A 12,275-nucleotide genomic window follows, 5' to 3' on the forward strand; every position below is an offset into this window, starting at 1 on the left:
ATCCCTAATCCCTCAAGTCAAAGTTAGACACAACACTTAGCTCGATCCGCAGGCCACTACCTGCTCAATTACCGCTTTTCCTCTAGATTCCACCTCCAATCCACTCGTATCAAGTCATAATTAACTTAATAACATCAATTATCGCTAAAGAAATCAATTACAATGCACAATTATAAGTTTCCCAACATTTCTCCCAAAAAGTCAAAAACCGACCCCGGGCCCGCTTTGTCAAAACTCGAGGTACGGACCAAAACCCATTCACACATTCACCCATTCACCCCCGAGCCCAAATATTTAATTAGTTCCAGAATCCGACCCCAAATCAAGGTCTAAATCCCCAATTTATAAAAAAAATCAATTCTTCCAAAATCCTTAATTCCACCATGAAAGAACAAGATTTAGGGCTAGAAATCTAATGGGTGTTGATGGAAATTGAAGGAAATGAGTTAAAGAACACAAACGTATAATTTGGTGTTGAAATCCCCCTTCAAGAATCGCCCTAGGTCGAGCTAGTGAAGAAGATATGAAAATTTGAACCTTTCCCGTTTTCAAGTCTGTTTTTAAAACACTGAACAGGTCTTCTTCGCGTTCGCGAGTTACCCTACGCGTTTGCGAAGGCATACTCCCCCAGCCTCCGCATTCGCGAGCCAAGTGCCGCGTTCGCGTAGAGTAATCTTCCCCTCCGCCAGGTCCCAATGCTTCACGTTCGCGATAGCCTGGTCGCGTTCGCGAAGGGTAATGCCCCCAACGCTCCGCGTTCGCGACCAGCACTTCGCGTTCGCGTAGAAGGAATTCTCCTTTAAGCCAACTTACTCTTCGCGTTCGCGAGAGTCCCTTCGGGAACGCGAAGAAGGAGATACTGGATGACAGCTGAAGCCAAAAACACCAGAATTTTTAAGTCTAAAACATCCCGTAGCCTATCCGAAACTCACCCGAGCCCTCGGAACTCCAAACCAAACATCCACACAAGTCTAAAAATATCATACGAACTTGTTCGCACGATCAAATCGCCAAAATAACACCTAGAACTACGAATTTAGCATCAAATTGCATGAAATTTTCAAGAAAGTTTTAAAACTTCTATTTTCTCAACCAAAGGTCCGAATCACGTCAAATCAGTCCCATTTCTCACCAAATTTTACAGATAAGGTATAAATATCATAACGGACCTATACCGGGCTCTATAACCAAAATACGGACCCGGTACCAACAAGATAAAATATTAACCAAATTCTTAAAACCTTTAAAATTTTAGTCTTATAATTTTCATCAAAAATTCATTTCTCGAGCTAAGGACCTCGGAATTCGATTCCGGACGTACGCCCAGGTCCCATATTTCACTACGAACCCACCAGGATCGTCAAAATACGGGTCCGGGACCGTTTACCCAAAATATTGACCGAAGTCAATAAAAATCAACTTTTTAGGTCAAAAATTATTATTTCATCAATTTTTCACATAAAAAATTTTCCGGATACACGCCCGGACTGCGAACGCAAATCGGGGAGAAATAAAATGAGGTTTTGAAGACCTCGGAATACGGAATCGAGTTCAAAAACATAAGATGACCCTTTGGGTCATCACATCTCGGTTGTACCCGGTCTCAATAGAAATTGGTGTAACCGGCCTCAAAAGGACTTGGTCGTACCCGGTCACACAAGGGCTTGGTAATATGTCATATCACATCACTCCGTACCCGACTTCATAGAGGACTCGGTCTACCTGGCCTCAGGACAACTCGACTGTACCTGACCTCAACAGGAATCAATGTAATCGGCCTCGAGATGACTCGGCAGCCTCACATCACACATAATCGATTATTATTAAAATTAATTGACATTATGCTGAAATTAGTTCAAACACTGAGTTAGCGATTTAATTTAAAAAATTTAAAATTCTATTGTTGGTCCTTAGAAAGCGTTAAAGAAGATAAAATTGGTCGTCTTGATTTGTTATTTGACTAAATTGGTGATTGGAGACCGTTTATGTTAGTACTTGGAGGTATTGTTTTAAATTTGAGATTATTTGGAGCATATTTGGGGTGGTTTAATTAAAATTGGAATTGCAATTTCGAAGAATACTTTATTCAATAACACAAACAAATTATGTCGATCGGATAGACTTTGATGAATAATTTTATAGATAGGTCAATTGCAGATAACGAAGTCATGCCAATCTGGTGGAGTTTGGTGAACAATTGAACAAGCAAAAATTTATTACAACTGAGTAGAGTTTGTGAATAATCTACCAAAAAGGTTGACTGCAATTAACACAAAGTCAAGTTAATATATGATAGAGTTTGGTGAATAATTAAACACATAAAGTCATGTCAAACGGGTAGAACTTGTGAATAATTAATAATATAAGTAAAGTAAATATATATATATATATATATATATATATATATATATATATATATATGTATGNCCAGTCTTGGGTAGAGGCTTATGTTGAATTTTCCGCATTTCTATTCAGTATTTCTATAATTTAAGACTTCCGCTTATTATTTAATTTCGTTGTTTTTACATTATTGTCGATAATTGTTAAAAAGGGATTATGTTATTAATTAAAAAGTAATTAAATTTGGCTTGCCTAGCTCTCATTAGTAGGCGCCATCACGACTGCCGAGAGTGGGCAATCCGGGTCGTGACATATATATATATATATATATATATATATATATATATATATATGCGCGAGGCTACCTAATTAAGTTAATTTCTCTTCTAATCTAACCTCGGAGGGCGGAAGTACTTTCGAAAGTTAGACAAGATCGAAATGTCCATGTAAACAACGTGTAATTTCATAAACATAATATCTTTAGCCTGGTAGTTTGAAAATAAGAACTTTTGGATGCATAAATTGAAATTTAGAACTCAGTAAACTACTTTTATTGACTTAAAACAAAGGTATTTTAGTTTATTCTATGGTTCGATTACCGTGTTAATCTAGATCAAGTTAATTTGTAAACTAAATTATAAAAATAATGTGTAAGAATTTCACCAAACGCTTCATTGAGTATTTAAAATTCGTAGAAAGTCATTTTTTATTTTTATCTAAGTGAGAATTTCTAGTCTTGTCGTGAATATTGCATGTATTTGTCCTAATTATTATTTTGGAAACAAATTATCCTATTTTAATTATCATTTTAGTACTTTCGAATGTGAAGAGCCATGGTATGTATAGAGATGGTGTTTAAAACTTGCCGGAAACTAGTCAAAAAAATTCATTGGAGAAACAAGGGTAACTAGCTAAGAATTTTCTTTGGGGAAAAAAAACTAGGAATTTTGCGACAGGTGGTCTGAGACTCTCAGTATATGCAAATATATAACTCTAAAAGGAGAATAATATATAAAATTTAAAATATTAAGTGAACAATGCAATATTGTAATTTTCCAGTGTGGAACCTTGATTTTAGGTTTTCTGGTATATAAATGTAAATACAGTGTCAAATTTGAAGAGAATAACGTGAAGGTTTTGAGAAAATTGAAGTATAGCAACGAAATATAAAAGAAACTCCTTAACATATTTTTATTTTTTTTAAAAAGGAAGAAAAAAGAGTGGGCATAGCGATTGAACTTGATTTCTATAAAGCTTGCAATCGTTCATACAAGAAAAGCCAGTTCTTTTTTTATTTTATTTTTATTGTATTAAGTCTTTTAATAAGATTGAATTTATAAAACGTAATGTATCAAATCTTGTACCAAATTAAGCTAGGGAGAGTACTTTGTGAGTCTTCTTTGCAATAACTCTGTTTGCTCAAAAGTTATCACATATCTTATGAGTATAAAACAATATAAATAAATCACGGAAAAATCATAGCAAATCGTAATAATCCATTGGACCAAGCGAAGAACATGAAAATAAGTACTCAAGGTTAGGAGAAGAAATCTTAACAATTTTTATTGATAATATTTGTTTGGTCTGCCTCTCCATGAAGAGGTTCAGAGCCTTACAATGGTGTTTTCTCTTCCCATAAGATGCGTATCTTTTTATCTTCTCTCTCTCTCTCTTGTGAATAGTGGTGAAGAAGCAGCCCCCTTTCTAGGGCTTCCACTCTTAGTATTTATAGATGTGAGCTTCGTGAGCTGGCAATAAATGGCCGTGGCCACGCTGAGGTTCCGTCCCCACGGGGGAATGAATGGGCCGTGCCCTCGTAGATTGAATCGGACAAGAGTCGAATCCTGTTATAAATAAGTGGCCATACCACTTATTAATTATGGATTAGCTCAAGACGAGATTAACTCCGTTAATTACCGTGAGATCGGATTTTGACCCATACAGTTAGTTCCTCCGCTTATTGAGGTCGTGTTTCGGCCGAGCTCGATGAGCGGACTTCATCGATTGTGATTTAAAAAAAAACTCGAATAAGGGGGTCGACTTATTGACGGCGGTGGCCTTAGCCGTTTACACGTTGGAGATGGTCGTAGCCTTTCATACATTAGAGATGGCCGTAGCCTTTCATATAATGGGGATGGCCGTAGCCTTTCATATATTGGAGATGGCCGTAGCCTTTCATATGTTGGAGAGCCTTTCGTACATTTGAGATGGCCGTAGCCTTTCATATAATGGCGATGGCCGTGGAGAATGAGTATGCGCCGGGTACGTATTGGTCACGTCCAGAATTTTGAAGGCGTACGGCGCATTCTTTCAGCGTTCGCAGGCCGTTGCGATTATTCTGATGGCGGGACATTGGCGGATGGCTGAGAAGCCGCTTCGCGGAGCTTGTCATAATGACGCATGCTTCGGCAGAACCGAACCGTTTTACGGTTGGTCGTGCAGTTAATGATGGCTATTGGGTTTCGCGAAAGCCATTTACGTTGCCTATAAAGGTGGGTTGAGGCATTCATTTCTCATATCTTCATTGTTCATCTGAGAGAGATTCTGAGGAAACTTTTTCGTTCTGCTAATTCATCTTCTCCTTTCTTTCCTTTGATTGTGATAACCTTTGTCTTGCCCACCGAATTCTATCCCTTTCTCTTTAGTAGATCAGCAATGGCGCAGTTCTTCCCACGATGCTCTTCCGATAGATTTTTCGGTAGTTGAAGGGCCACCTCCGGCAATGGGAGGTGCAGAACAGATAGAGACCGAAGAAGTTCCGTCGGTTGACGAGGTAGTTCCTCGGCCCGAAGTTTGGCGATTGATTTCACTGTCGACGGTGGAGAGGACCCGGTGGATGAAGCCCCGTTAATGGGGGAGATTGGGATGGCCCGATTACGGGAACAGGGGGTCATTCCCACCCATGTAGACATCGTTCTCGCTAGAAGCGAGGAGAGGGTCCACACCGACCGCAGGGGATACTGCATTTTTTACGCCTATCCTTTCAGGTTGGGGTTAAAGATCCCGCTCCCAATACTGGTGGTGGATTTCTGCCGTTATTACGGGTGTACCCGGGTCAGCTCACTCCTTCCCTCTACAAATTGTTGGCAATGTTCATCAAGTACGCGGAATTGGCCCGTAGGGAGGTCACGTTGCAGCATGTGCTTAGTCTCTACGCTCCTCAGAGAGTCTGTGGCACCATGATTCAGGCGTGCCATCGTGGGTCGAGGGGTCTGGTCATGAGATTGGATGACGAGGTCGACCCTCGCCCTTTCGAGCACTTCTTTTATATCAAGACCAGGCATCTGGTGGCGGATGCTACTGGGTTCCCAGAGGCTTGGAACCATGCACGTAAGTTCTTTAGTGGTTGAATTCCCTTTTCTTCCCCTCTTTATGATTTGTGATCATGAGCGTTAACTCGTGTCGTTTTTTGTAGCCGACAGGTCGCCGCCGGCCCCATTGTCTTGGATACGTGAGTGGGTCGAGGCCGTACTCCCCCATACGGTGGGGATACGCACATGGGCGTCTTTCTGGGAGAGGCATGGCCGTAGGCCTGTGGCAGGTAAAAAATTGATTTCTTCTTCTGTTCCGCTTTGTTTCAACTCTATTCATCAACTTTGTTTTCCTGTGATCAGGGAGGGCACGCCGCGTTAGGGCCCCTCAGTTGGCCTTCCGTCGGCCTAGTGCAATTGCTCGGCTTACTGCAGCGCCGATGTCGCGCTCAATTCCGAGGGCGGCATCAGTTGAATCTTCAGCGGTTCCTTCTCCAGCACGGACCCTACTTCGGGACGAGGGGCCATCGGGGGTTGTGCGCCCTAGAGCAGAATCGTCATCAGATGGGGAGGAGGAGAGATCGTTGATAAGGCGTAGGGTCGTGTTCACGCCGACTCCTCCTGTGGTAATTAATTTGGACTCCCCCCCGGCGGATGCGGAGAGGAGTGCGGCGGCGGCGCCTGCCCTTGAGGGCGGACAAACAATGGGGGTTGCCCCGGTTGGCTTAGGTCGTGATGATACCGTCGCTTCGGCGACTCAATTGGTGGTTCCAGTCGCTGAGACGGGAGGTAGTTCCTCAGCGGCTGCTAATGTGGGTGAGGCAAGCGCTCCTACGGTGGCTATTGCGGGTGGTTCTACCTCGCCGGTAGCGGAAGGAGGAGGGGATGCTGTAGGAGATGAGTACGAGTCCGAATCTGACTTGGACCCCGACGACGTCCGTATGTTCCGGGAAGGCTTCACCAATTCAGTGGTGCGCGCAGAGGGGCGATCTCGCTTCGTCGAGGTTCCCACGGAGTTGAACTTATTGCTCCAAGGGGAAAGCTTGGTGCCGCAGTTCGAGCCGCTATGCTCGGAGGCCGAGAATGCGTCGTTGAGGGGCGTTACGGATATCGGACTGATGAATGAAGTGGCCGTGATGGGCTTGAGGGTATGTACTATTACGTCGGTTCGCTTCTTCTTTGCCTTAGTTTGTTCTTTATCTTAATCGTTGTCTTTGCTTTGCAGTCTTATTTGTTGGAGGTGGAGAGCATCCGCCGAGCCAAAGTCCGCTCGGGGATATTTTTGCGGGCGCTGGAGAAGTATCGCCGCTACCGGGATCAGTGCCGAGAGTTGCGCGTGCGCTTGAGGAATGATCCCCGTAGCTGGGCCTTGGTTGAGGAACTGGCGAGGCGGGAGCTTCAGATGCAGCAAACACTTGGCAGAACGAGTGCTCTCGAGGAGCAGCTCCGCCGGAAGGATGAGGAGCTCGAGGCGGTAAAGAGAGCCGCAACTGAGTGTGAGCGCCAGAGCCAGGCTAAGGCGGCGGAGGCCGCTGCGGCATGGGGCGGGAAAGTGACTGCGTTGGAGGGTGAAGTCGCGGTATTGAAGCTTCAGATGAGGGATGCCTCGTCGAGGGCCGGGGCATTAACGGAAGCTATCCGCGTGCACGAGTCCCAACGGGCGTTGGAGAGGGCTACTGCGGCCTTTAGAGAAGCGAGTCTCGAGGAGCGGATCGGTGTCTTTGAGCAGGATGCCCAAGTCATGGCGGACCGGATCACAGCCTTAGAAGAAGAGAATCAGCGCCTACGAGACCAAGTCGCTTCTTCCAGCCAGGCTCGCGAACTTTGGGTCTTTGCCGAGGCCCAACGTGATGTATATAAGAATTTGTGGGAGGCCGGCATCGTGACCGAAGCTGCTTTCGAGGGAGCGTGTCAAAAGGCTCGTGAGGCCCGTACCGACTGTGGTTTTGACGCGGCGACGCCAGAGGCTGACGCTGGTGCAGATGGTGGCGCGGATGGCGCCGAGTAAAAAGATATGCATTTTTCTTGTTTTTTATTTTCTCTTTCCTTGTATTGATCGGCCTTGGCTGGGTGTAAGCGGGGAAGACCCGCAATTAACTTTGTTGATAAATGAGATCTCCTTTCCGTTATTTGCTTTGTGTCTGTTTTGTATTCTCCTCTTTTTCCCCCTTTGATTTTTCTTTGCATGCGCTCGAAGGGGTGATTTGCCTTCGAGTTCGACTCTGGTAGGCATGTTAGTTTTTAATTGTTGATGACTCTTCTTCTTCGACTCGGGGTGAGCGAGTCGGAGCCGTTGCTTGGCGATAGCGGCACTTAGCCTTAGTCCCAGTTCGGGCGCGGTCGAACTGTCGGCCGTTATGACAGAAACGCGGCCTTGTAGTTTGACCGGGGCCGGACTTTACGTGTCCCCAATCTTGATGGCCTTAGCCATGTAGGCGACTTCGACTGTCGTCGAGTCGTTTACTCATTGTAGTCGAATCTAGGTCGACCGTTGGCGGCGATGGCCTTAGCCATAATATAATTGGTGGCCTTAGCCATGTAGGCGACTTCGACTGTCGTCGAGTCGTTTACTCACCTTAGNATCAGATTATCTTTTAACACATCTAATTAAGCGAGTTAGTAAAGGAAAGAGGTGAAGAAAAAACAAAAAATTGAAGGTAACTAACAACTAATTCTTACAAATGACATTCAAAGTTTCATATCCATAATTTTATCCGTCAAACAAGGGCTAATATTACTAATTACTCACTTTCTAATCCTCATACTTACATGGTAATGACAGTATTTTAGCTACTACTACTGGTTTCAGTTGCGTTTAGTTAGTAATTACTAATTAATATCATCCACAAGCATTTTGCATGGATTAAATATCACGTAAGACTTGTGTTCAAGTTTTCCATCCTCAAATCTCCTAAGACTTTGCCCCTCTTTAAGGATAATTCATGACCTCAACCTCTTATAAAAAGCAGATAGCCTTTTGTTTGGAAAAGACAAGCAAGAGAGCAAAGAGAGAGGGCAGGCAACAAAGATTGCCGTGCTCATGTAAACAAGGGAAAAATATCCAAAAAAAAAAAAAAAGAATTTTTTTATCAAAGGTCGATCTAAACAAGAAAAAAAAATAGAAAAAGGATATAGATCAAAGGCCTTTGTTTTAAAATATCCCTTCAAATCTTGTGTATCCACTATCCAATAGGAAAACTCACAAAAGAATTTGTAAATATACATTCTATTCTATCGTAAAAATAAAAAGATAGAATTTTTAATTTGCTATCAAACGTTAATTCATAAAAGATGGCAGGAGGATTTGCAGGAGGTGGATCTGGAGGAGGTGACTATGAAGGAAAAGTCACATCTTTTGTTATCATGACCTGTTTGGTTGCTGCCACTGGTGGTCTCCTCTTTGGTTATGATATTGGTATCTCAGGTATGTATATTTTCTTAGAGCCGTTTAGACATAAGAAATTTTTCCTTTTTTCCAAAAATCTTTTACTTTTTTTTTGAAAATCAGCGTTTGTTTATAAAATTTTCAATTTTTACTTGAAAAGCATTTTAGAAATTTTCGAAAATTTGAAAAACTCCAAAAAGTTGTTTTTCAAATTTTTCACTCAAATCACTCACAAAACGTCAAAAACAACCCAAAATTATATTCATGTCCAAACACAACTCTAAATTTCAAATACCATTTTCACTTGAAAAAAAAATTTCACCCTAATTGAAATTTTATAATTCTTGTGTCCAAACGCCCACTTAATTACGCTTCTTTCGAATTTGGTACGCCCAAAGTAATTTTTCTTTTAAAATATTTTGAGAAATGAGCTATTTCTCCAAAAGTGTTTTTCATTATTTAGTAGGCATTTGGTTATAAAAAATACTATAATTTTTGAAAAAAGTACTAATATTTAAAATTAAGTTAAAAACATTACTAGTATTTAGAATTTGAAATTATGTTTAGTCATGCATTTCACTTGAAAAAATATTATGATTCTGGGAGTGCGGAAAACAACTTTCTGAAAAGTTTGAAAAAAAGTGGTCTTTTTGATAAACTCGTTTCCGAAAAACTAGTGAAATTTCATGGACAAAATATTTAAATTCCGAAGAAAATAATTTCATGACAACCAAACACCAGAAAATGACTTATTTTCTTGAAAGCATCTTTAAGGAAAGTATTCTTTCCAAATACACCCTTCAATCTATATATTTTGCTTAATGATTTGATCCAAATTGCAGGAGGAGTGACATCTATGGATGAATTCCTTCTCAAATTTTTCCCAAATGTATATCACAAGGAGAAGGCCTTGAAAGCAGGAGGCAACCAATACTGCAAATTTGATGACCATTTACTGCAACTCTTCACTTCATCCCTTTATTTAGCAGCATTAGTTGCTTCATTTGCAGCTTCAATAACAACCAAAGCCTTTGGCCGCAAGATCTCCATGCTTGTCGGAGGTCTAATTTTCCTCGTCGGCGCTGTCCTCAATGGTGCGGCCATGAACTTGGCCGCACTCATTATCGGTCGGTTGTTGCTGGGTATTGGCATTGGTTATGCCAATCAAGCAGTCCCAGTTTACCTTTCAGAAATGGCACCACCTAAACTTAGAGGAGCACTCAATGTTTGTTTCCAAATGGCTGTCACACTTGGTATTCTCATTGCAAATTTGGTCAATTATGGTACCGCTAAAATGGCTAAAAATGGATGGAGAGTTTCACTCGTTCTAGCCGCTGTCCCTGCAATTATAATGACTGTAGGAGCTGTGTTCTTACCTGACACACCAAATTCTTTAATCGACAGAGGCCAGAAAGAGAAAGCTAAAACCATGTTACAAAAAATCCGTGGTACCAGTAACGTAGACAATGAATTTGAGGACTTAGTAATAGCCAGTGACATGTCTAAGCAAGTCCAAAATCCATGGGGAAACATCATGAAACCTAAGTACAGACCACAATTGACAGTTGCTGTTCTCATTCCTTTCTTCCAACAACTCACTGGTATCAATGTCATCATGTTCTACGCCCCTGTATTATTCAAAACTCTGGGATTTGGTGACGGCGCTTCTTTAATGACTGCTGTTATTACTGGACTTGTCAATGTCGTTGCCACCCTTCTCTCCATATTCACTGTTGATAAATACGGCAGAAGATGTTTGTTCCTCTTTGGTGGTTCCCTCATGCTTGTCTGCCAGGTAAAATAATACTATTCTTTAATTATCATACATATATAGTTTACAACTCACCTCTATGTGATTGCACCAATATTTGGCCAGGGCGTATGCACCTTGTTACATGCTTCGTCGAAATATTTTATTAGATAAGTATAAGAAAAATAAAAATATTAAGGATAAATATTAAAAAATGACACAATTTATCATTACAACGATTTGTCATTAGTCCACTTCTTTAAATTGTGACACCACTTATGAAATATCATGTGTACGCCACTGTCATTGGCGAAAACCAGAAATTCTAACCAAGTTATTGAAAAGACATGTAAAGATGTGTGACTTAGGATCACACTTACTATCTAAAGCAATTTTTAAGGGTATTCAAGAATTTATGTAGTATATATACAAGAAATACATACAATTGTTGTGACGCATGGAGCATATAAGCAACGTGTTCAACTGTACCCAGCATTTTCGGCACAGAGAGACTAACAAAAATCAAACTTGTCTTGTTACAGATAGCTATTGGTGCCATCATAGCCAGTGTGTTTGGGCAGGATGGTCTGGGAACGTTCAGCCCGGCACTAGGGAACGTGACAGTCGCCTTAATCTGCATATACGTAGCAGCATTTGCATGGTCATGGGGGCCATTGGGTTGGTTGGTGCCAAGTGAGGTTTTGCCTATGGAAATCCGATCAGCAGGGCAATCGATCACAGTCTCAGTTAACATGTTCTTCACGTTCGTGATCGGCCAACTCTTCCTCACCATGCTTTGCGAGATGAAGTTTGGTCTCTTCTTCTTCTTTGCTGCATTTGTGCTAGCCATGACCTTCTTTATCTTCTTCTTCTTGCCTGAGACTAAAGGGATCCCTATTGAAGAAGTGAACAGAATCTGGAAGAGTAACTGGTTCTGGAAAAGATATATGCCAGATGATGATCACCCTAATACTAATGTTTAAGACGACGGCAAGGGAATGAAAAGGAGGATTGTAAATACTTTGGCCACTCGCGGATGCTAGCTACTACAGTATTATATTTTTTTTTGTTTCCAATGTTAATAACTGCTCTCTTTTTGCTTGCCTATGCTATTGACTAATGTTCTTGTGTTACCAACATTATTATTAATAAGATCAATTTCTTTTCCATGTATTCTCTTTGTTCACATTTTACATTTTTGCAGTTATTTTCTTGCTGTGTACTGACAATGATATGAGAAAAATAAATGGTATGTCAAAATAACCTCAAGATGAATCACAAAGCATCAAGCTATAAAGTTTCACAAATCAAAGCTTCTTTAATTTATACATTTCATTATTATAGTTTTGGGTGATTCCTAGCTCTAAGTTCCTTAAACCAATCCCTTGCAAATAACGCATATACCCCCCCCCCCCCCTACCCCCCCCCCCTTCCCTTTTCCTTATCTCTGCCCCAACTACTACAAGGAAAAACTTCCAAAGGAGCACCTTAATTAAAGGAACCCCTTGACTAACATTGTACAATGACATATATTCAACTAGGGATGTCA

At 41.4% G+C, this 12,275-nt stretch overlaps 1 protein-coding gene across 1 annotated transcript; it reads left to right on the forward strand.

Annotated features, from left to right (window-relative positions):
• On the forward strand, positions 8,586-11,899 carry LOC109213803 (sugar transport protein 10-like). Its single transcript, XM_019377636.1, has 3 exons — positions 8,586-9,015; positions 9,819-10,771; positions 11,269-11,899. The coding sequence occupies exons 1-3, from the start codon at positions 8,883-8,885 to the stop codon at positions 11,707-11,709; spliced, it is 1,527 nt and encodes a 508-aa protein (XP_019233181.1). The 5' UTR covers positions 8,586-8,882; the 3' UTR covers positions 11,710-11,899.

The sequence above is a fragment of the Nicotiana attenuata genome, chromosome 2 (genome assembly GCF_001879085.1).
Source record: "Nicotiana attenuata strain UT chromosome 2, NIATTr2, whole genome shotgun sequence".
NCBI lineage: Eukaryota > Viridiplantae > Streptophyta > Magnoliopsida > Solanales > Solanaceae > Nicotiana > Nicotiana attenuata.

What these genes read in the sequence shown, in the direction of transcription:
- LOC109213803 (XM_019377636.1), top strand. Translation starts at nt 8,883, where the DNA reads ATGGCAGGAGGATTTGCAGGAGGTGGATCTGGAGGAGGTGACTATGAA. An exon ending in TTATGATATTGGTATCTCAG is followed by an intron (nt 9,016 to 9,818) that starts GTATGTATATTT and finishes TCCAAATTGCAG; the next exon opens with GAGGAGTGACATCTATGGAT. An exon ending in CCCTCATGCTTGTCTGCCAG is followed by an intron (nt 10,772 to 11,268) that starts GTAAAATAATAC and finishes GTCTTGTTACAG; the next exon opens with ATAGCTATTGGTGCCATCAT.